Here is a 25,129-nt window from a genome sequence, read left to right as displayed (position 1 = left end):
TTCATCAAACCCCATTAAATACTAATCTGAAACCCTTTAGACTGCAACTCTACATGCTACACATATACGGCTCTGCAAGGAAGACACGACTTAATTGATTTCAGTAGAGTTTGGCATATGTTGCCACACTAATGATGTGATGCTGTAATAAACACAGAATGTATTAAAAAAACTAAAATTGTGTAAAATAATCCATTTTTAATTACACTAAACCTTTTTTTTCATTACTGACTGAAATAGAATGTTATATTTCGTTTTTATTCTCACTTTATTCACCATCTCAATTTTTTTCAATAAAGTTGTCAAAGTCTGTTCTGGGATTGCTTTTTCCTTGAAGGCTACATGCAGCGCAGTGCTGCCTTAGAATTTGGCTAAAACTATTTTTTGATAGTTTTAGCTCAATTTTTTCCACATGATCCCTTAAAATGCTTCCTCCTTTGGCATCTCACTAGGCTTTAGGACAAAGTGTCTCTGGTTCTTTGCTTGGATTATGGATGCCTTTCTAATGGTTATCAATCTCTTTCCTCTTCTTTCCCCTTTCTCACATTCACAGTGAAGGCATAAGTATAGATATAGATGAAAGCCAGCAGGAACATGCAGTGAGACGGTGAAAGAATGGGGCGAGGCAGGTGGAGGAGATGCTGGCTAATGTAGGATTTAATTGTCAAAGCGCACCACCTTCATGCTGTGGTGAGAATAAAATGCTTTGTGCCAGCAGGAATAAAAAACCTCAGCTGTACTCCAGGCCCCAGGAAGCTCTCACACAGATGGTGGGAATGAGGCAAGGATGTCTGAGTCACAAAAAACTCTGATTTAAAAAACGGGTGGTGAAAATGGAAAAGTTCAGCAAGCCCTTCTGAAAGGCTGAATGAATCATGGTGAACTTATCATTTTGCAGAAACACTTTTTTGCATTTTTCTGTTCTCACTTGTCTATAAGACTCGCTCCATCAATGGCTAAATATAATCAAATTGTCATATTTCACGTACATTTTAACACTCTATTAACATAAATGTGACCCAGTCTGTGAAAACTAGAAAAATATATAACAAGATGGATTTCAACCATTAATTTCACCATGCTTTCATTTTTAACATGGCATTACTCAATCAATATTAAAGAGATCAAGACTTGACAGAATGTTCTTTACATTACGAAGGATGGTTTTATGAAGAAACAGCAAATCACAACAAAATGACTAGGTCACAAATATGATGTAAGAGGCCACATCACTCCACTTGGGTTTTAAATTATTTATTGACTTGTAAACATGTTTAACTTGATTAGTGGCAAGTAGCTGGTGAGCAGCAGCAATGTGAAAACCCTTATCTAATGGGAAGTGTGTTTTGGTTTATTTGGAGCGAGTGACTATATTCTGGCATTAAACAGATGGCATCAGATTCCGCTTGTCTGACTCACTGGCATCTGCTCCAGCTGGCATGGCAGCTCACCTTGGCACAGTCTGGCACCTCTGTGAGATGGTTTTCTCCACTGAATGGGTAAACAAGCAAAATTCAAGGTCTGTCTGCCAGTGTGTGCGCAACAGCGAAGGGAAGCTCAGTTCCCCCATCCTTCTGGCCACGAAAAATCTCAGTAGGTGATGGACTTGGTATTTAAAGTTGAAAAGCATCCTGCTGATTTTAGCCAGACTGAGGTCTGAACGTTTTGATTTTACACTTCCATGCTGAATTCTGGTGAGACATCTTTACTACTCATCACCGAAACAAGTATTATGTACACAAAGAATTCCACAGGGCTTTGCATGCCGTACAATTCCTTGTAAACTTTCTTCCCGGTCAAATTACCATTAAGTCATCCCAAAGGACAAATAATCATCTGAATAATTAATATGTCTGAAATAATTAATGAAATTAGCAAGGAGTCCTTCAAGACAATTAATGTGTAATCACTGTCATGGCGTATTCCAGGGCAGAAAACGAAGGCTTAAGATTTCACTTATAATTAATAGCTTCATTCCATTGGTTCATTAGAGAAAACGCATCTGGTGGTTATACACAACTTTAAACAGGCAGTTCAGCAGTAGCAACAAAGACCCTAAAGCAATCAAGAATAAAATGACTGCCATTTAATAACTAACAATAAACTGCATTTCTTATACTGTAATAATCCAAATAAGAACGAAACATACTATGGAATGCTATGCAAGTTTGTTCAAGTTTAGATTTTCAATCCATTTAAATTCTTTTCCATAATTTCTATTCTGTTAAACAGAGAAACTATAATTTCACCAAAATGTATCAAAGATTTGGAACTAAACTAAAAAGTGTACATAACTGCAAGATGAATTAACAATCTAATACATCATTTGTATTTGCCGCATATACTGACAGGTTTTGACCTGAAGTCAGTTTTATTGAGCTCAGACTGTAATTTATCAACATATTTCAAGCAAAATTCCATCAATGCAATGCAATTAAATAATAACAGCCCATGCTTCATTGCAGACAATAGGATCACACATACATCTTTGTGATTTGTACAAAAATGGGATGCGAAATTTGACAGTCAAATAGTTTGGGATTCAAATAATAAAAATGCAAGATCATTCTGAAACGGGGTGACCCAGGAACAAGGTAATAATAGCCATGACTGAATGTTTTGCTTTATTTCTGATCACAAGCATGACAATTCCAACTGAAGTCTGGAACCGAAGTTTTCTGTACATTGCTTTGAAAACATCTGCTAAATACTGGTTGCTTTCAGAAACCCTTTTTCATCCTTCTCAACATGCATTTATTCTCCACTGCAATATTTAACAATACTGAAGATTAACAAACATAAAACTCACATTCAGAAATAAAGAACCCTTGAGACTTCAGGCTGGTACTGAGTGTACTAAAACTGATTTTAGTTTTTTGTGCCGTATATATAACAGATAGAATGGAAACATAAAGAGCATTCTCTGTAGTGCAATTTGGACATTTCAGGTTATTTGGGCCTGTTACAGCAGAGTTTTATGTTAGTGTGTGTTTTTGTCTTTCAGTCTTATCCATTACATTATACTCTTTGTTTTATTTTTAACCCAAATATATATTTTTATAACACACAGCGTTTATGTATTTTTTTGTTACGAGTTTCTTCTCATATTTTTCTTACTCATCCTAATAGTTGCTACTCACCCATATCACATCCTCTTGTCTGTATGGCCTCCAGGTCTGACCAGAGTCACTATACTGAAGCTGGTATCGAGACACCCAATCAGAGCTTCCCCAGCGACCTTGGGTAGCAATGGCTGTGACCTTCAACCTATCCCGTAGGTCCAACTGTAGCCAGGGTTGGTGGTCTTCTCGATTCGGAGACCAACCTCCACCACCTATGGGGATAGAGCGAAAGAGATTACAAGTCAGCACTTTGAAAAGAAATGAAACGGAAGTCAGAGTAATTCTCCCCAATTCAACCCTCACCAAGATTTCATGCTCTTGTTCATCATACTGACAGGGCTGAGGCTCAGTGGTCAGATGAAAAAATGATTTAAATTTGTTACAGTAGTTTTCTGGCTCAGCCTCCATTTTTTTTAGATAGAAATCTCCAACCTATCCCTGGAGGACAGAAGCCAGACCTCAGAGCAGTTTAATATTACAGTGTTTAAAGAAAGGCTATTTGAAAATTACACAGCGTATTTCCACATTTGTATGTCTTGGTTTTCCTTGTTAAATGGCTTTACGGTTGTATAAATGGCTGGAAATAAAAGCAGACACATTGGTGTCCTGAAACACTCTTATTTTCTGTTTCCCATCAGTGATCTATTGTACAATATTTTCACAAAACCCTTGGATATGTTTGTCCACAAACACAAAATTAACAACAAACATTATGTCCATTCACCTGCAACACTATTTAGACACCCACACATACTCAAACAGGTTTATTTCCCTCAAAAATAAACGAATAAATAACTAATAAAGTGATTTGAGCAAGTGGTACATTAAAGGTGTTTTGATCGTCTGCAACTTCCATCAGAGCATTAGTGATGCAATGACATATGAGCAATTAAATATTCTTTAAACAACAATATAAAGAACGTTGCCATGATATTTACAAATGCCATGATTTGTTTGGGCTTTTATCTTAATTCTTGATGTGATTGGAGAAGAGCTTCAGCAAGTGCAGCCAGTAACTTTAAGCCGAGTCTACTAAAGGAAAAGGCTCAAGCTAAAGCCCTTTTAAAAGAGAACACAGAGCAGAAACAGAAAGCCCTCAAGGTCATGTGTGACAGGGTTGCCCTAGGGCGAGTCAGAACAAGACGGTCAGATAATGAATGCTTCATCAATGCTTTTCAGCCACAAGGTGCATATCATCTGTGAAGGCTTTGGCTTCAGAGAAATTACAAAGGTCAGAACTAACACTCTAAGCTCATTAGATTCTACTGCCGACTCCATCAGACCGAGGCATATAACACATTTTTATACGTGCATCTGGAAAATATAGTCTAGCATGAGCAACAAAGTAATAAGGTGATGTCTAATTGACTTCAGGCGCAGACATAATTTACGACTTACAAGACTTATGATTTAATGACTAGAGAATAAAACAGGTGGATGGATCTAAAGACAACAACATTTGGTGTCTGTTCACGTTTGGATCAGGACGACAGTGACTGGGAACGGGCTGCCTGTCTGTATCTCACAGCTCACAAAGGAAACCTCCTGCTGTTACTAAGCAAGAAGCATCACAAGAAAAATGATATGCCTTGAGGGGTGACAGGGGCGAGCCGACATACTGTTGTCCTACTGAGTACTTAAAGACACCAATATTCCAAAGTGACAATTCTACAGTTGTTTTAGGTTTTGTAATCAAGGGCGAGTCCCACACAGCATCATAAAGAAGTGCTTGGTGTGTGTGTGTGCTCACGCCACGAGGTCGAACATCTCGGCATAAGCTGGTATTTATGGCATATCTATGCTTAACTGCATAATTGGCTGGGGGGATTTCTCAAGTGCTTCTACAGACTGTAATCAGCAGCTGATTGTACCGTTGCATTAATCAAACTGGTCTCCACCTCCCTGAAGTAAAAACCACAACACGTTTGCCTAGTCATAATTTATACGGTCCTCTCTTTACACCCCATTCTTGGGTGATGCTCCGCCAGGCACAATGCTCAGCCTGGGTGTTTTAGGATCATTAAGCAAATAAAGAGCAGACATTAAATACATTACCCTCTAAGTTTGTTTTATGATGCTTTCTGTGCTCTTCAGAGCAAAAGTATTAAGTGGCATTGTCAAAATTGTTGTTAAGCAAGGAAGAATGAAATGCATAAAACCCTCTTTATTCAAAGCACTGAAATAAGCAGGCAGTTACAACAAAGGGCTTTTTTACCTTTTTGTTTAAAATCCGTGAACGCATTATCATTGTCAACATGCAGCCAATAATAAATATCTGAATGCTCAATGAAATAATAGATTAGGGAAAATCATATCTTGTAAATTATGTGTATTCCTGTCATTCCAATGTCATGGGTTCCTTGAAAACACACATTACAATAAAAAAGTACAGACTGAATTGAGTCACTTTGGATAAAAGCATCTACCAAATTCATAAATGTAAATGTCTGCTAAATGCATATCCATTTTACTCTAAATAACGGATAAGTTTAAGTTTCTGAACTGCTTTGTTCCTTCACTTCTCACTGCAATATGCATAACTCTTGTTGTCCATTGTCATTAGAAATGTATTTATGTTCCTGTCACACTTGAGGATTGAGTCTACAGTCTTAAATTATCATGTCAGAGACAACTCCCATCACCAGAGCTTTTACAGCATCTGACGGACACCAGCAGACTGGTATATTCCAATATTCCATATTTCAAATGAAAGTATAAAATGTACTAATACTTTTTTTTGCAGACAAGCACTGTTTATAGAACCTAAATCGCATTATGTTAGGTATTCATAAAAAAGCTTTCCGTCGACACTTTTCTGACAAGGACAAATTTCCTTTCAGCTTAATTCTCTAGTCACATAAACACAGACAACAGAGGTTGTTATTTTGTACAAACAGGACAGGGAAGCAGAAAAACACAAGCTCATACCATCTCGTCTGTTGAGTTTAGCAAAGTATGGTGCCGCTTTGTCAGAGGATTTTGATGAGCTCTGGAAAGAAGTTGGGGGTAGTGATGCCACCAGCGGTTCTTCACAGTAATCTAGATGAAAAGAAAAAAAAGAAAAAATATCAAACATACGTGATTCCTTCTTTGAAATGAAAACCAGATAAGGAATAGATTGATTAAACTAATCCATTCAGTTTAATGGGATTTTAGGATTCAGTAATATTATTAAAGATTAAAGATCATCATTGGCTCAACCAGAAATAGGAAACATTTGTTCACTTCAAACAGGTTTGCAAGAGCTAAACAGTAACTCATATCCTTAGTGGGGTAAACACAGAGCTTGCATTTATGGATTTTCCGTTGGACACAATTCACTAGAAAGCTCCTTAATGGGGTTTAAAACTTAATGTGCTTGAAATAAAACAAGTTAAACTGTCTTTGCATTGTGATAGTGAAGATAATACGGAGTGTAAAGAAATTACATTCTGTCTAAGGACAGTTTGTGACAGTTGATTAAAGTCTCGCAGTCTTTTGTAGTATTGCATCTGACTGTATTTTCAATGCCGGCATGTCACTGACCTCAGACTTCTTAAAAGTTTAGTTTAAAGATGTCTAGGTAAAGTTACACTATTCTAATATGTTGAGCATCAAAATATGAAAGATTCAAATCCAAGAGTTTCTTAAAACAGACAAAGAGAAATTTTGATGTCTAGTACAGTATGTGACTGTACAAAGTTTGAATCAGTCAGTCCATTCAAGTCTTGCTTGTCCAATACAGCAATGATGATTTAGTCTTTTGACAACATTTGCTCAATGCGGACTACAAAAAATTTCATTAGAGAAAGGTCAAGGCCCTTAATGCTCGCATGAAAGAGACAGAAAAAACATCTGTGTTCTTCAGCATGCTTTTATAGAGAAGAATGTACAACCAATTACTTTTTCATATCACCCATATAAATACATTTACAGATAACTCTACAGATAATCCTTCGTGATTCGTGACTACAGACTGCTTTTAACAGATATGTACATTCTGAATAACATGCATGTCTAAATGAAGTACAAATTCATTGTACATCATATAACATTTCATTTGCTTTTCATGCACCTTTCATTGGTCTTTTCAAAGGAAACACGCAGATCTAAAGAACTCTAATGAGCCAAAGCTCAGCAGCCTAAACACATTAGTGTCGAACCTCCAAAATATGCATGTATCGTCACAATAACAAAACAATGAACAGCAGGTTAGGGAGCCATTAGCTGCGTCCAGGGAGCATTTTAAAGCTCTCTCCCGTTTTAGCAGCGTAAGCACTTTGCTGCACTCTCTACGGACCGGGGTAAAAATATATTCTTATTTAGTGGGCCTTTGCGTTTGTGGCAACATTTTGCCTGACAATCATTCACTTGACATTGAATTGCCTACTCCCCATTTTTTTAATATCTCTCAGCACTCCCCATCCATCTCTTCCACCCTCTCTCTCTCTCTCTATCTCTCTTTACCCACTCTTCTTTTTCTGTTTTCCTCCACCCGCTTTCTTTATTTCTCCTCCTCTCAATCTACTCACACATACACACGCCCACTTTCTCTTCACCTTAATGAGAAAACAGAGAAGTCTGGCAGGTGTGAGGGGGCTCACATGCGTTATTGTCACCATAAGGGAGCTATAATCTGAGTCAGCAATGCTCTTCACTGCATCACACAGAACAGCTGCAACATCTGTCTTTCTCTCTCAGCTGAGCAAAAATGACACACAACACCTCTCTCATCTTTACACAGAGCAAAAATTAGCTGTGATGACTTGTCAAATTAAAACAGTTCCTCGAGGTTCTGCAGAGTTCATTTGAGGTTGAAAATCAGCCTCAGAGACTGCAAATGATGAACCAGGTTTCTGTGACACCCTCAAGGGTGTGACAACATTTTGACATCATTTGAGGGTGACACCAAAATATTTCACAGCTGAATTTTCTGAGAGAAAGTTCTGGAGGACCTATTAAATTTAGGTTTTAAAGTTCTGTGTGCCCTGAATTTAATCAAGCAAAACCTTTTTTCAGTAGGAAATTCATAAACAGGCAGTGTCAGGATTTTAAATACACTCTTACTGGCTCTAGTAATATTTCAAACAAGATTTCTTTCATTAAGCAAAGTTAATTTCCCAATGGAGTGTCTAGACCTAAAGATGTTACAGATGATATGGGCACATAAAATTGGACTAATGTTTAATTACTATAAGCACAGATTTGGGATGGACTTACTCATAATAATCCCACCAAGACATTATATTTTGAAACATTATATTTGAAGTAAACAAACAACAAGGCCTCGGAATAGGGCATGATTCAACTTGTGTTGCTTGTTGACCCACTTTGAGAGCTCTAAAAATTCATTGAGGGTGGTGTTATAATCATTGTGAAACCACAAAAAGACTACAAAACCTGAGAAATATTCATTTTTTACAGATACTTTCAAATATAATGTAATACTACTTTAACCCATTTCAGGAAGTTCCTGGCTTTATATTTCATAACCTATGACTGACATCTCCATAAGGTATTAATGAGTACTGCAGTCTGCTACAAGTGTAGTTTTATTTTAGTCACAGACTATACTTGCGTAAACTCGGTTACTTTTTTGTTCTGCCAACAAATACAGATGTTAGAATGCAAACCCAAGGCAGATCACCCCTGCAGAAAACATTTTTGTTTTATCACAACTCATTCACGGATTGTATTGACAGGTACCGACAGAGCAAGTGTGCCACTTGTTGACGTAACTGTGTTTCACTTAAAAAAACTGAACTGTCTCCTCTGAATTTAGCTCTAAGCCCAACAATAAATATGTCACTCAAAAACATTCTTAACAGTGATTACTGACACTGTGAATATAAGACATTCATTGGATTTGGTGTATTTGACATCTAGTGCAATTCTACTGCGATTTACTATTCACACAGTAAAAAGAAAAAATCATTGTCCAGGAACACTTCAACCACACAGCTCTAGATCTGCCATTTAAAAAAAAAGTCCTCCACGGTTAAACACATTTACAGCCCACAACAAAAGCTTCTCTTATCAACACAACAGTCAAGCCACTTTACAGTATGAGGATCTCATTGACCTTTCTACATTTCCAAAAATCTTTTATGCACCCATACACACACACACACGCACACACACGCACACACACACACACACACACACGCAAACAAGCATGCACACACACACATACCATGAAGACAGAGACCACAAAGTCAGCAAAGTAAAGTGTTTATCTAGCAACAAAAATATATATATTTTTCCAACATCAAACAACGCACGGAGCATGCCCATTTTGAACTAGCTGAATGACGGACATTATATGGAATTATAAGCTGTTAGAAAGGTGGTCTTGAGTCTGTGACATCTTGGGCAGGTCCGTGTCTCTGAAGGACTCTTCATTTTGACCTGCTCGAGTCTGTTCACATGGCTATTGTTCAAAAGGTCAGTTATTATTACTGCGCTGCCTCACTGAGGCCTGGTGTACCAAGAGGAAAGCAGAAGTGCTATAATCATGTGGTCACAGAAAGAGTGGAAACAGCAGAGGAGAATGAAAAGAAAAGACAAGAATGTGAAGAAATAGTGATAGAGGAAGAAGAGTATAGACCAGGGCTAGTCAACTGACGGCCATCTCAGATAAGGACAAAACAATGTTGTTTTTATTACTGCATTCATTATGTATGATTTAAACAGCTATATTTATGAAAACAGCTGTTCATCTCCCTCCAGAACTTTCACTTCAAAGGATCTGCCCTTAAAGCGGAAATGAAGCATTCAATCAAATGTACATTACTGAGTAAACTTACTTTCACTTAAATAAAAAAAAACATATAACAGATTCGATACATGTAACCATTTAAGAAAAAACGTGATGTTTTGTTATGCCTTTTGGAGCAAGGGCACCACCATCTTGCAGCGCCACGGCATGTGACATCACCGGGTTGGTTCGCTACATTGCAAAATTATCCGAGCAACTGAGCAGTGAAGAAAAACAAGCATTTCCTTACTTTTGGAATACGCACTTGTTTTGAAATGGATGAAGACGAACTAGAATGAGCTGATGAGCACATGATCAGTCCTATTGCTTATGCATTCCATTAATTCAATATCTTCATAAATATATTCTTGAAAAAAAACTTGGAAGAACTGGGGGACTGGAGATGAGTAAGTTAACAGCAATTTCATTCAACGTATAAGGGAATATAAATTGATATTTAATTAAATATCATGAAAAGGTACTGGATGAAATATTTGTGTGCATGTTTTAAAGGCGCAGTTCTTAATTAACAGCGGCCACTAGCGTTGTATTATAGATTTGCCACGAATCGGTCAGTCCAAACACGACGGTGGCCACCACAGTACAAAAAGATGTCGTTCTCATGTTGACGCAGGGAAGAGATTTTGCGGGCATTAGAAAGACTGTAGAAAGAGTGATGTCTTATGTATTACATAAAATAAAAGGTTTGTGGATTTCAAGTTTAAAAAGAAGGATAAAAGTCAGGCAGGAGCTAGGACATGTGTTAATATTATAAAGACTTTCTAGCAGAGACGCGTTAAGACCCGCGGTACTAAGGCTTTTAACAGAGATACTCTCATAGATATCTATGGAGATACTTTCCAGCAGAGAGAGACCTCCGAGGAGGTTGCTTTGATTCAGATCAGTATGTGAGTAACATACTAACATATGTTGTTGTTGTAATATTAGCTGTGTGACGGAATAGTTTTGAGCATCATTGTTTATCTGGAACCGCTTTAATATTGTACTCGTCCAGATACTTGAGAGAGAGAGAGCGCGTTGGAGCTGAAACTGGAGAGCGAGCGAGAGCGCGTTTTATTAATTTACTCAATGATGAATAAACTTTCAGTTAATCCGCGGGTCAGATGCATTCCGCACCGGAGAGCACGATTCGTACGGATCACGGATCTTCCCGCAATCCACTTCACCACGATACCGCAGGGGAGAGGAAGAGAAAACGTGCGTTGTGGAGTTGTTTGTCCGTTTAGGGCTGCTGTACAAAACATGGCGGCGAATTCAATGTAGGAAGGTCCGCTCTATATGTAGATATAAACAGCTTATTCTAAGGTATTACAAACTTAATGGTTCATTATGTAAGGTCTTTATACACCTCTGAAGAAATAGTTTTGTATATTATATTGTATTTCTGTCAATAGATCCTCCTAAAAATGCCGTATTGTTCCTTTAATATATGACCTGTAAGTAACAGCAACAAAAACAGTATAAAAGGAACAAAATGCAATAAATAACGGAATGCATCCTATTTATACTTTTGGATTCTGGCCCTCATAGAAAAGTAGTTGAACACCCTGGTATAGACCATGGGTCCCCATCTCAGGAGACTAAACATTCACACATCAGACAGAAAGAAATGTTTAGTTTATATTCGTTTTTTCTTAAGACTTTGAATAACACCTATGTTTGTTCCGTTTTAAAGAAACTGCAACCAAACCGTGCTTCTAGACCTACAAAGCAGATCCATTTACGTGGAAGACCCACTGAACAGTACAGAACAGATCTGTTCTGTTGAGAGCAAAGTGATGTTTGCTACAGACAATCCAACACATAAAAAATGGATCACCAACAATGAGTCCCGCAAGTACTGTACATTGTCCTGTGGCTCGTATAGTCCTACTCCCATTCATGGCCAAGCAGTGCAGAAATGCACTTTGTTTTCTTGATTTTTCCACCTATAACAATAATTTATAAAGCAGATGTTACTTCAGTCTACTGTATTATAAAAATAATGCATTACGTTTTATATTTTATTGGCACAAAATATATATTATAAAAAACAGCTTAAAGGCAGGGTGTGTGATCCTGTCCAGAAACATTTTTTGTCATGTTGGCTGGAAATCTCTTTACATCCTGATAGCAATCAAGAAGTATAGTGGTCAAATAATATTTTTATAATTATGTATCATCTGTGAAAGGCGTTGGACCAAAAAACGTTCGCCCAATCAAAACGTTCTGGCCGAACGCTGTGACTGGTCATGTGTACATTTTCAGCCAACGTATTTTGCATACCACTGCGCACCCTGTTCACGCAGACATCATACATCATCAGCGCGCTCACGTCCGCTGTGTCAACGTAGGGAGAATGGCGGACAATAAACAACGATCAAACTTTCCTGTGGAACTGACAACAAGTAAATCTACAAAACGAAAGTCAGTTTTTGAAAAAGCAGTGACGAAAAAACGTCTGGATCATGAAAGAGGAAACAATCGAATTAACATCGGTTCAGATTTTACACGGAGACAGCTCCGGCAGGCAAAGATTCTGAAAGACGATACCATGGTTGCTCTCTTTCTTTTGGACAGGTATGTACATGCTTTGAAAATAATTTAATGGATTTAGTTTGTAATTCGTTATGTGGATTTACAAAATACATTCATGTGTTTGGAGGAGGCGTGGCCTTGGACGGCGAATCGCATAGAGGGTGGGTTTATTATTTCAGTGCTAGCAGGCTAAAGTTAGCACCTTCCAAAACAACCACCCCACCTCTAAAGGAATACACTAGTTCACTGAAAAATGAAGATTCTGTCTTCTTAAGAATGTCAGTAACCAAACAGATCTCATCCCCCATTGACTCCCATAGTATGTATTTTCCCTACTATGGTGGAGGACGAGATCTGTTTGGTTTTGTTTGCATTCTTCCAAATATCTTCCTTTGTGTTCAGCAGAACAAATACATTTATACAGGTTTGCTCATTGGTGAGAAAATGATGACAGAATTTTCATTTTTGGGTGGACTAGCCTTTAACAGTTGATAACAAGGAAGTAGTGAGGAGTTTAGGGTTAAAAAGAAAGAGGGTAAGTAAATATGAATATCACAGAGATTGCTCGGGTAGAACAAGATGTGCTAACACCTCAAGCATCCAGGTCTAATGAACGTACATCACGTCAGAGAGTTGTTTAGACCGCACTGCTCGAAGCTATTTATAGCTTGTGGGATCGATCACCCATCTGATGGGCCGCCACGATAGCGCTGATTAAGGTGGGAGATTAATGGCAGATTAACGGGTTTCCACAGTGTTTCCGCCAGACATTGTTTAAATCATCTCCCCACAGAATGACAGTACTTGCAGTGTAAATAGGAACCTTCATGGGATTGCCTGACAAATAACTCCCTTTAGCTTAGGTTTTAGCAGATAAGATGTAACTTTTAGGAGTTACAAAACTCAGAGGAAGCATCTACGTGTTGGGCTTGTACGTGAAAATGTTTAAATGAGAAGGGGAAAATCCATATTCCAAACACTGCTTGGGCTTGTCATGCTGAAATTGTAGAAATCATGCACAAGACAAAACGTCCAACACTTAAGAATCATGTTAAAAGATATTGGTCAAAGGAACACCCTCCTCCCCTGCCTCGGGATGCCCATCCCCATTTTACGCCAGCCCCATCTGAACATCCCGTGCCATCCTCCTGCAAGAGCCTGCGGACTGACTGACCATCCCAGCTCCATCTCAGGCAATTCCATCACCACCCAAGAGCAAAGTGACCATCTGACCATCCCAGCTGCAGCTCAGGCAATTCCATCCCCAACCAAGAGCAAAGACGGACTACTTGTCACATTAATGCTAAATTTACAATGATTAGTATTAAATACTAAACTTACATCACATGACAGCGGTTTTAAGTTATAGCTGCACTCAGTTACATTATCCCATTATTATTTCCCTGCTTATAACATTCCTCTGTTGCCTGATATATAAAATTAGACCCAAACAGTTTCAACAAATGAAATTTCCTAAATCACAACTAATAAACTCTTCCTATTCTTCATATACATTTACTCAGTAACTTTTAATCAAAGTCACTGAGTGCAGCAGTGACACGTCAGAGGAGACCTGGCTCTCTCGGCTGAGACTGGTTTCTCCCGAGGTTTTTTTTATCCATTTATTTATCATTGGAGTTTGGGTTCCTCGCCACAGGGCATTGTTGGCTGTCTTGATCAACGGGAGACTGCTTTTATTAGATATTATTTACTAGAATGATCTTGCTTGTTCTATACACACCATGCACTGTGCTGTTTTTTACCTTTTCTGTTTTTCTTTTTTTCTCCTGTAAAGCTGCTTTGGAACAATCCACATTGTGAAAAGCTCTATATAAATACCTTTATACCGACTACCTTTTGTTTTTTTAGTGATGAAACTCTGTCCTTTCACAATGGGGTATATTATATGCACACGGGATGATGACGTATTTCCACTAAAATCTAAGCCAGCTAGGTCACTTCCGCTCTCATGGCACTAAGGGGATTTTTCACCAAGTGATAATGATGTGCTTAGTAAGAAAACATTAAAATTTCGGCGAACCTAGCACTACGGGTTAGCATTGTTTAGTGCCTCTGTGATCATGCCTCTAGTAAGTACAAAAGTCCACTTTTATTTTTTTCATATTTGTAGATGTACCTTGAAACGGATAGCCTGAAGAGCTCCTATTTGGTTGTCGACGTATGGCGAAGTGTTTGAATAATTAGACGCACGCTGTTGATCGTAATCCTATGTGCATCTTGAAGCTAAACGTCATTGTTCCCCTATGGCGCCGGATGTAACAGCCTGGCTGAGATTTTAGCGGAAGTACGTCATCGACCCCTAAGCATATACCCCATTGCTTCTGGGCTTTTGACAGGAAAAAAAATGTTAAGAGGCTCATCTGTCAGGGCAGCTGACAATAAGTAATGTGTGCGAGTGTGTTTTTTTTCTCTTTCTAAGATGTCGTTTGGCAGCCGCCTTGTTTGTTTGTATTCATCTGATGCTGAGCCGTGGCCTTAATTTCCTCATCAAAACTCGGTAGGATTTTGTTTGTCCTTCACTTTGCGTTTAATCTCTGTTAAATCCCTGCCTGCCTTCTTTGATCTTCATTTGTGTTTGACTGGGTTTAGGACCCAAAGATGTCGCTCTTGCCAAAATCCCCCTCTCATCATCAATGTGGTTTCTTGCAGAAACTGATCTAGCACATTCCTCTAAGATCAACACAAAGATGGATGGGTAGATAAAATAGATAAACTTCATTTAGCTCACCTGTTTATGTTTTTATCCCCATTATCAATACCATCTAAAGTAAAAAAACGACTAAAACGACTAATATCAGTTTTCTTTTTTATCGGCTGGTTTCTATTTCTGTAGCATCCCTTTAGAAGGCCCACTAAAAATAATCACTGGTCTAAAATTCTCCTATTTATGATGCTACATCAAACAGAATATCTCCTGATGGGTGTGACTGGGTGGTATCACACAGGAGTTTCATGTCCACTGTGGACAGACTAAACCTTTCGAGCTTTATCTTCATGTATGAAGATGCAGTGTTACTGTGGGAGGAGTTAAACTCTATTTCGACATCATACTGTAGCTATGATCTCTTTGTTTAAAGAGGTTTTTCAAAGAAACGCCCTTTATGAAGTCTCAGATACAGTATACTGTATATTCAGATAACACAAGAGTCACTGTCCACTTATAGAATATTAAAACATCAAATATCAATGCTAACAATCGATATGAGCCATACTTCCATACAAGACAATAAACGTGTCTCTTTAAGCAGTCTGCCAAATACGTAAATGTAATGTAAATGTAAGCAGTTAGGAACCACCATTCTCTTCACTGACCTACAGAAAATTCCCACAACTCTTTGGCTATTACAAAAAGGGTTTTATACAGAGCTGATGTTATAGACACTGATGAGCAATTTAAGAGACTGTGGTCAAAATCGAATGCATTAAACTGCATGCTTAACAACATATGGCTGTACTGGTCTTGGTTGTTTGGTACAAACAAAGAACTTTAAATATAAACACTGCCAACTTATAATGAGGCAATTGTGAGCCGTTTATATTGACTCTACTAATGCGATGTGGGCCAGGAAATGCTCAGGCACACGAAATGCTCAGGCACACAACTTGTCTTCTGTGCCTGTTTAACTGACAATTTAATAGCAAAACTTAGATTTTCAGTCCTCTCTTATAAAAAGGAGATGTAATTCATCCTTCATTCTATAATGTTCAGAGTTGAACAGTACTGTCCTATGAGTCAAAGTTTCTGTGACGTAACAACTTTGGGTAATCCTGGCATTGTACCAGAAAGAGGCTAGTCTGTAAACAGCAGATTGTGGGCTAAGATTTCTCCCAAGTGGTAATCCAGCTATCAAGAAAGAGCAATACTTAGCATGTCTGCCTCGACTCAGCGGGACGTATGCTCAACTCTTAATACCTGGAAGCTGAGATGTGGCTATACACATTTTTAATCATACATTATACTGTCCTATCATGAGATGAGTTCTATTGCTCAGGGGTATGTTCTCAAGATGTCACTCATACTGCATTGTAATACCTCACAATAACAATAAGTCTAAACAATACACAAATACACAAAATACACCTAATACACAAAAAATAATCATCATCAAACACACAAAACCTTTCCTTAAAAAAACCTTATAAACCTTCTTTATAATTAGAGGTGCACCGATCGACCGGCCAGAGACCGGAATCGGACGGTTTTTCGTATGATCGGCCGGACCGGTGACTGGCTGGTTAGTCGCACGTCTCACCAATTCCAAGCCGATCTTCTGTTGCCTGTGATGCGGGCAAGAACGTCACAGCCGTCAGTACACTCAAAGCCACAAGTAAACATGTAAACGTGCGTGCGCACAGCTTGTCTTTCACGGCTCGTTTATACTCGCATGTGGGTCCACCGGACCACGAGTCTCTGCTGACTGACGCGCATCTCTCATATCCGCTGACTGCACACGCGTGCACACGCATCATGTACTGTACAGACAAAAAGGTGCACTGTAGTTCATCTCTCGCTGCTCCGTCTACATGGGGTATGTATGCTAACAGTGATGCTAAACTCTGACACATGCTGAACTCATATTGAAGTCGTTCACTCTGTGTAAAACAAACATAAATTCCATTCAACCTGATTCCTTGTCTTACGTTAAAACTGGTAATTTCACCTAGGTAAAATGACATTCAACACGACTTCTACTTGTTTTTAAAAATCCAAAATATAAAAAAATGAATAAATCAACCAATATATGTGATATGTATCTGATTGAGTTCTTTACTAACACAAAAAAACTGCAAATACAAATACATCTTTAGAGTAGAATTCACTCATAAGATTTTTAACTTCTTTATTGAAGTTGCAGCAAAAATCAACCCACTTCTTTTAATACTACAGACACAAGATAAAGACAATTTATTTTACATTTCAGAAAAAATGAAATAAAGCAATGTTAGCTTCATAAACAGAAACAGACAAGAATAAAGTTGAAGTATTTTATTGTTATCTTAGACTTTTGTGAGATGAGTACAAAAATGAAAAAGGTAAATTAAGTGACATGTTTAGTTATATTTTATTATTTGTACTTCTTTTCAGTCACAGAGTTACTCAATTTAAGAGTTGTTTGGGAAAGAGAAGATTCTGTAATTTAATGCAGCTTGGAGAACGGCATTTAGGGAAATTTGGGGAAATTGTAATGTTCAATCATTTATGTAATGAAAATAAAAAAATGTGCATTTAAGAAAAGTAAATATGGTTTTATATACAGTATACTGTCAATTATAGTTTGTGGATAGAAAATCGGAATCGGCAGGTTTCACTTATAATAAAATCGGAAACCGGAATAGGCAAAGAAAATTGCAATCAGTGCATCTCTATTTATAATACTAGTTATCTTCATCATGATACACCAGAAGCAAAAACGGAAATAAATGACAGTCAAATTAAAAAATCACATTGGGTATTTTGAGATCAAATATGTCCTGAACACAAACTGTATGAGTTTTACAATAAATCCTTGTGGATTTAAGCAAATGTCAGCCATCTGAGCAGAAATTATTGATTGGACCAACAGCTTAAGGGTCAGCATCAAACAATTGCACTGATCTCTTGCAGACCTACGCACAGGCGTATACTGAATTTTCATTATTTTACATGTGTTGTCAGCACCACCAAAACAAATATTTCAGGAGTTATTTCACAGGGCATTTTGTGATTATTTGCACTCTGCTGCTGCTGGCATTTCAAACCTTGAGATGTGGATTTATGGAGTTTAATTTATTAACATTTAACATTTATATTTAATTAAGTATAGGGAAATAAAAACTGCCTTTTTCATTTCCACAGTCCTGTCTTATGTTGAAGGTCTATTGTTTAGCTTTTATGTAACTTCAGATTTTTTGATATTCATTCACACCAGCACAGAGAGCTGGATCTGCGCAAGGATAAAAAAATAGGCCCTGGCATGAAGGGTGAAGCCATCTTTCAATTAAATATCTCACAGGGATTAGGAATATTTCACCTCTGTCTAATTCCAGATGATTCACACCCAGCCCTATGTTGAAAGTATTTGTTCACTCCATTTCTTTGCAGCATATGTTTATATATTTCACTTCCTAGTTTTGTTGATTTGAGTTGCATGCTATATAGCATGCTATCCCTCCAGCGAATCATGAATGCTGCGAAAACCTCCTGAAAACAGCATCATAAACACCCACAAGACCCACATAATGCTCACTAGTAGAGTTGACTCAGAAGTGCACAGACAGGGTATAATTCAGTCTGATTTGGCTGTCTAAATTCCTTAATTTACATAAACAGCTGTAAGCCAATGTAAGCATGTTTTCTATTTAAAAAGTCTATTTAAAAAAGTTTTTACCACCGCGGTGGTAATAGACAAATCGACCGCGGTGGTTGAGAAATATATATTATTTATATAAATAATATTTATATTATTATATTTGCGTGTAGCAACCACATGACGAGTGGAAGAGAAATATAGACCTTATTTAAATACTTGAAATTGTTAAATACTTGAAATTTAAATATGATATCTTAAATAAATGAGGATGAAACATCCGTCAATGTTTAATGCGCAAATCCATCAGTGAAACGGCACACTACAGCATATAAAACATTTAAATAAACATGAGTAAATAATGAAAACTTAAATGATATAAGAAAGCTAAATACTAAATAAAAAAGCTCTTGTTGCAGTAACTTCAGTCAGTGGCGTATTAACCCTTACAGTCCTTAACAATTCCAATTGAAAAAAACTGTTTAAACCTACATTGGCTTTCCTATTCAGATTGCCATAAAAACTTTACTTTTTCTGACTCGTTGATGTGAAACTTACTTGTTGACACTGTCCAGATTAAAATGTGTACAGCTGCACTAAATGCGCGTTCAGAAGATGTGCACAGGAGCAGGGACGTAGCGGCCATGGGTGGCCACGGCTACCCCTGAATGATGGATGGCCACCTATCTGGCCACCTCTGTTGTGCGAAGCAGTTTTAAGATGCGTGTCAGAGTTTACGAAGTGCTGTGCAGATCATTTAGAGTATGCACTGAAAGTAACGCGAGAATATCACTCTCGCGTTAATATGATGTCATACACTTACACACTGACGCAAACAGGGTAGGGTTGCACCAGCCATTCGTAAGTTCTTTCTTAAACGTGAACGTAAAGTCCGCACTAGAGGCTTAGTAACTACTACTAGCTAGTTTGTAACTAAATCTGTATGTTATTCGGTTGCACCATTTGGTCTTAAGGCAGAGCTAGTTCGTAAGCTCTCTGTAAAGTAATGCGTAGTCGCATAATATGATGTTTTTCCAATAGCAGCCTGTAAATTCGTGAGAAAAAGTTGTGTTGAAATGTTGTGAATTTCAAAACATTCTGGATTTAAACTTATTTTACCTCACATAATAACGGTATATAGACTACCTTTCATGAATAACATATTTAAAAGTAGATTAATAAACAAATGCTGTTTAAAACAATACAGCCTACTTAATGCAATAATATATGACATGCAATATGGGTGATTTCATTTTACTGCCAACCGCCAATTAAATAAAAAGAAAATCATTTCATTTTGACGTGCACAACACAGGCAGATATACAACACGGATGCACGCTAGGACAAAAATTAAATGTCATCACATAATGTTCTCTATTTTAAAAGGTAAGTGGCTGTAAATGTCAGTTTTATCATGTGTAAATCATTCTTCAATGTCGAGTGAAACAAGAGCTTATTCCGTTAGTTCAGAGAGTATGCTATTTTATTCCTACAGTTATTCCTGATAGGAGGCTTCCGTAGATATTTACGTAACATTATGCTTCAACTAAGTTGAATGGTGCAACTCAAAAATATTTTGTAGTGCGTAAGCTGTAACAGTGCCCGTTTAAATCAAAACTACAGTAGGCTAAGTTGTAACTTACACACAGCTGGTGCAGCCAGTGTAATGAAATCAGTCTTGTTTAACTGGATTTCATTCATTAATTATATTTTCGCGAAAGTTTAAGTTGGGGTACTGCAATGTTTATTTTCTATAAAAAATGCTAACTTACTGCAAATGATAGCTAGCAAATTATTTTAAAATAATGCTAGCACATGAAAGCATTGCAAATAATTTGTTTACGTTCTTCTTGTATGTTTTTGACCAGCAAACTATGTGTAATGAAGAATTGGTGTAAATTACAGTAGAAGTTAAAGAATTTCTGTCTGTAAGGATTTTTTGGTCACCCTAATAAAATCACTGGGTCTTACCTGGCCACCTCTAAAAAAAAGTTCTGGCTACGCCCCTGCACAGGAGCGCAAATGAAAAGATGTCACTCCGCAACCGCGGAAAAACCTGCGCGTGCTCCAACACTAAGCAAGCGGGTCATAGACAGTTTTGATTTTACGTATCTGTTCATTTCACAACAAGATCCATTGCAAAACCCACAGAATAACCTGGGTTTTGGCGTGCAGGCCCGCGCTCGAACGCACCAATGGAAACGTATGCTAATAATTTCTGTTAATGTAAAATCTTTTAAATAAAACCATCCACAACTGAAAGGCTACAACTAGCAATCGTTATCGCAACTCTCATATTTATTACACCTATATTTGTCAGAGTGACGTGCACTAGTTCGCCACCGTCATGGCACTTTACCACCGCGGTGGTGCGGTTAACACGGCCACCGTCACAGCCCTACTGCTGTCTGCCATTTTGATTCTAAAAGTAAAAAACTATTATCAAGTCTGTTTACTGAGAAGCTTGCCTGATATTCTTGATATAGCCCTGATCTCAATCCTGCTGTCTATTTCAGAGCACTTTTTGAAAGTGAAACTTGTTTAAAGGAGAGTTATTTTCTGCTGGCAAGGGCCCAAGAGTTCAATCACTCACACACCTGTTTGAGGGGCCTGGGCGCTGAAATCTGTGAGACACAGATTGAAATCCGCAGAGGGCTTTTGTTCTCAGCAGGGAGTGAGTTAAACGCCACTTCTCTATCTTGCAAAGCTGCAGCACCTCTGCCTGACAGTGGACGGGCTGACTGCTTGTAGACAGCAGTCATTCTACCCCAACACTCACAAATCAATCACGTTCATACCAACACACTCCTTTATTAAACGCCCAAATACGCGGACACCCTCTAATGCACACAAAACAATCACACACCATTCATACTTACGCACTACACTACAACATACTAAACCTCGAAAAACCTGTAGTGCACCTTAAAGCACACTTTTGTACTGCACACTAAAGCGTTTACAAACTAAAGTTAGTTCTACATTTAAACGCCACTGCAACCCACAACATGGATAACACTTTTCACGCCACAAGCACCCAAAACCTCACACATTTCTTCAGTACACCAGAAAATCACACATACACACACGCTTTGGCGTGAATTTGCGCACCAATCCCGCATTCACATGTACTGCACCTTTCCACGTTCGTATCTTTTCGCTTAGTGCAGATCTACATATGGTTTGCTAGCACTTTTCTCCAGTAGTCTCCCATCGCACGCACTGCCTTCTAAACACATGAAACAAGCTTGTGGAACTCGGCGCGTGACTTCTAGGAAGAAGTGGTTTGCTGCGCGCGCACGCCCTTGTGTGCTTGTGCTCGAGAGAGCGTACAAGTCACGTTCAGAGAGAGGGAGAACGAGCGCTCAAACATTAAAGACGAGGATTACGTTCTATAAATCTCTTTAATGACACAAGCAGTGAAGTAAAAAAAAATTGACATAATAATTTTTACTCGCCCCCCCCAAAATCTTTATTGAAGAACTGTCTCGTTCCTCTGCCTTTTCTGTGTAGGTCCGACTGTGATAATAACATTATGCCTAATCTGTCCCGACCACCGGAGTTCCGTACATATATCCTAAACACCACGTGTACTGTACAGTGTTATAATATACTAAAATGCCCATTGAAGTGTGGCTGCATGACGTAAATGCATGATATTAATTTTACATTAATATTGTATACACTACTGTATGAAAACTTTCATGACTTAGTTTTGCACTACAAATATTTCCAGTGCTAAAGAGGGAACAGGGACACGCCTTAAACCTAAATTATATAACACCAGCCTAAATTAACAGCAACACACGAAATACGAAACAAAGTGACATTTCCAGAAACTTTCCCTATAGCCTATAAAACCCCAAACAACATCATTCCCTAAGAAATACCATTTTAAATATGCCTAAAAAGTTATTCATATGTATATCATTCTCCAAAGTCATATAAACACATGTATGATTAAAAAAAACATTTATAAATTAAGACACAATATGCAGCCTGAGCAGTCGATATTGCGCAATTAAACGTTAACGTTACTTTCAACGAGGATGCATGGCTAAATACCAGCATCTTACGTCTCCCTATCTCAGGACGTTTAAAGTGACATATTGCTTTACAGTATTATTAGGCAGAATAAATTAATCTACTCACAGTTACTCGCAGATAACACTGAAGTTAATACGCTCAACGTGGCGAGGAGAAAAAATCCGATGCAGTTGTGGAATCCCATGTTTGGAAAAGTACTCCGCACCATACTTCTGACGTACCTCCGTTACAGCCTTTGGGAAAACCCGTTAAAACCGTTAAAAGCCCCGTAAAGGTTGCGTTCTGACTCCCGCCACAGTGAGATGCAGCCACAAATGAGCGCGCGCCTCCCGCCTTTTCCTCAGATCCTCCTGAAGGGCTGATCCAACATTTGCGTGCGCGTTCGCTCTCTCTCTCTCTCTCTCTCTCTCTCTCTCTCTCTCTCTCTCTCTCTCTCTCTCTCTCTCTCTCTCGGTGCGTCTCAATCTATCAGTGAACGTTTTTCTCGTCAGAAGCATTCTACGTTGCTCTTGGACACCTTATATTTAAGAATGCAAGTGGAAATAATGTAAGTGTGCCCCCTAACGCATTCCAAATCCCGAAAACCTCTTGAAGCACTACGACAGTTATTTATTTTGACAGCACATAGATATCGCATTTTGATAGACAGGTGCTGAGTATGTGCTGACAAGACATTGTGGAACATAAAGAGGTGTTTCATTACATGGAGTGAATAGTTAATGTGCACCAATCGGGGCTAAAAATCTTAGTGTGTGCCCGTGAAAACAGGCTTGAAAACTCTGTCCTTCAACGCAATACAGGGACAGATTGTGCCCTGTAATCCAGACTATGTAAATATGAAGGGCATGTTTGATCTTTATTCCAGAGGCAAGACGCTGCCTCTCTATTCCTCACACATACAGACCTATCTGCTTTTCTTATTAATACAGTTTACCTACAGTTCTTCTGCTGCGAAGTTTGAGTGGTCTGTGTGTGGGAGAAATCCAGTTAGCAGCCACTTTCCATGTCGCTTGAATTCAGTTTTCTAGGAGCGAGAAGGAAATGAAGCAGATAAAATGATGACACGTGGAAGGCCTATTTCACATCTTTATTATACGTCTGTCATGTCATGGCATGTTTTGTTTATATTGCCGTTCATTACTCATCTCTTTGAGCAGTTGTTGTAGCCTCAGACAACAGCTCCCACAGACCGTCTGATGCGGGTTTTGCAATTAATTAATAAATAAATAAATACAAAGGCAAAAGCTGCTGGAAAAGGAACCAGTCCGATACACTGTAAAAAATGATTTGTTGTTTTTTGTTGTTTCAACTTAAAAAAATAAGTTACCTTGTAGCCTTAAAAATATTAGTTCACTTAATGAATTTGTTGCAAACTCGTTGTGTTGACTAATATTTTTAAGTTGAACTAACTTAAAATTTTAAGGCAACAAGGTAACTTATTTTTTTAAGTTGAAACAACAAAAAACAACAAATCATTTTTTACAGTGTAGTAAACAAAATCATGTTTACAGGGTTAAGCACTTTTGAGGAAGAACTAATAATATAATTGCCAGGGCAGTGCCATCAAATACATTTAATTTAGTTTAATGTGCTTAATAGCAAATCAATTCATTTCCATGTCAAGAACTGCATATTGTCTTCCTGTCTAAATCATCAGTTCATGGCTAAAAAGTCAAATCTGCAAGACATCATGAACAAATTCAATTATAGGTATACATAACGCTGTAGAATCTTGAAGAAGCTGAGTTCAGGTGACAACTTTTGGTGACAGTCCCTTTGGGAAAGTCTATGAATACACAAGCATTGAATTAAAATGTCTGTAATTGAGTGACTGTCTGACCTTTCAGTCTGTATGCACTCATGGTAAAACTTTCATGTATTGCATTGAATCAGAAGTGAATATCCCAGGATTCAAAGAAGAAGGCAGAGAGAAGATCAAAGGCAGATCACATCAAAGAGATGTATTTAAGGTGTCATAGACTTGATGGCAACAGTGCTCACTTGAAGGTAAAATATATACGCTTTCTGTAAATAATCTAGGAGAAAATGTAAAATATTGGACAAATATTTGATTTTGAGTATAACAGCAATGCAGATTTAATTAAAAATATATTAAATGCACTTTTATTGTCTGAACTACACACGCACCTTTACTAGGTTAAGAGCTGGGGATCGTATTTGTTTAACTTAACCTCTGCTTGCTGTAGCCAGATTTTAGTTTCCTACAAGGTAAAGAAAGTGTGAACTTCTCAAGGCTTTTGTAGAATGTACTGAAGGGCACCGGCAAGACAAGCCTCCCGAGGGACTTTGGAGTAATTCAGAGTAAATGAAGAGAAATGAAGCGTACCCTTAAAGCGGCAAACAATCTCTCCTCTCC

General features: G+C 38.1%; 1 protein-coding gene across 1 annotated transcript in view; it reads right to left on the bottom strand.

Annotated features, from left to right (window-relative positions):
- Positions 1-23,112, bottom strand: part of cntnap5l (contactin associated protein family member 5 like) — a 51,847-nt gene extending 28,735 nt beyond the window's left edge. The window contains exons 1-3 of the mRNA XM_057362300.1: positions 22,858-23,112; positions 6,051-6,161; positions 3,141-3,334 (exon numbers count right to left, since the gene is read on the bottom strand). Coding sequence (XP_057218283.1) covers positions 3,141-3,334; positions 6,051-6,161; positions 22,858-22,960 — 408 coding nt within the window. The 5' untranslated portion in view covers positions 22,961-23,112. The remainder of the gene's footprint in view (positions 1-3,140; positions 3,335-6,050; positions 6,162-22,857) is intronic.
- Positions 23,113-25,129: the final 2,017 nt, after the last annotated feature.

Source organism: Triplophysa rosa, linkage group LG20 (genome assembly GCF_024868665.1).
Source record: "Triplophysa rosa linkage group LG20, Trosa_1v2, whole genome shotgun sequence".
In the NCBI taxonomy this organism is placed as follows: Eukaryota; Metazoa; Chordata; class Actinopteri; order Cypriniformes; family Nemacheilidae; genus Triplophysa; species Triplophysa rosa.
Note: the sequence above shows the minus strand (reverse complement) of the source record. Positions and strands in the feature narration are given on the sequence as shown.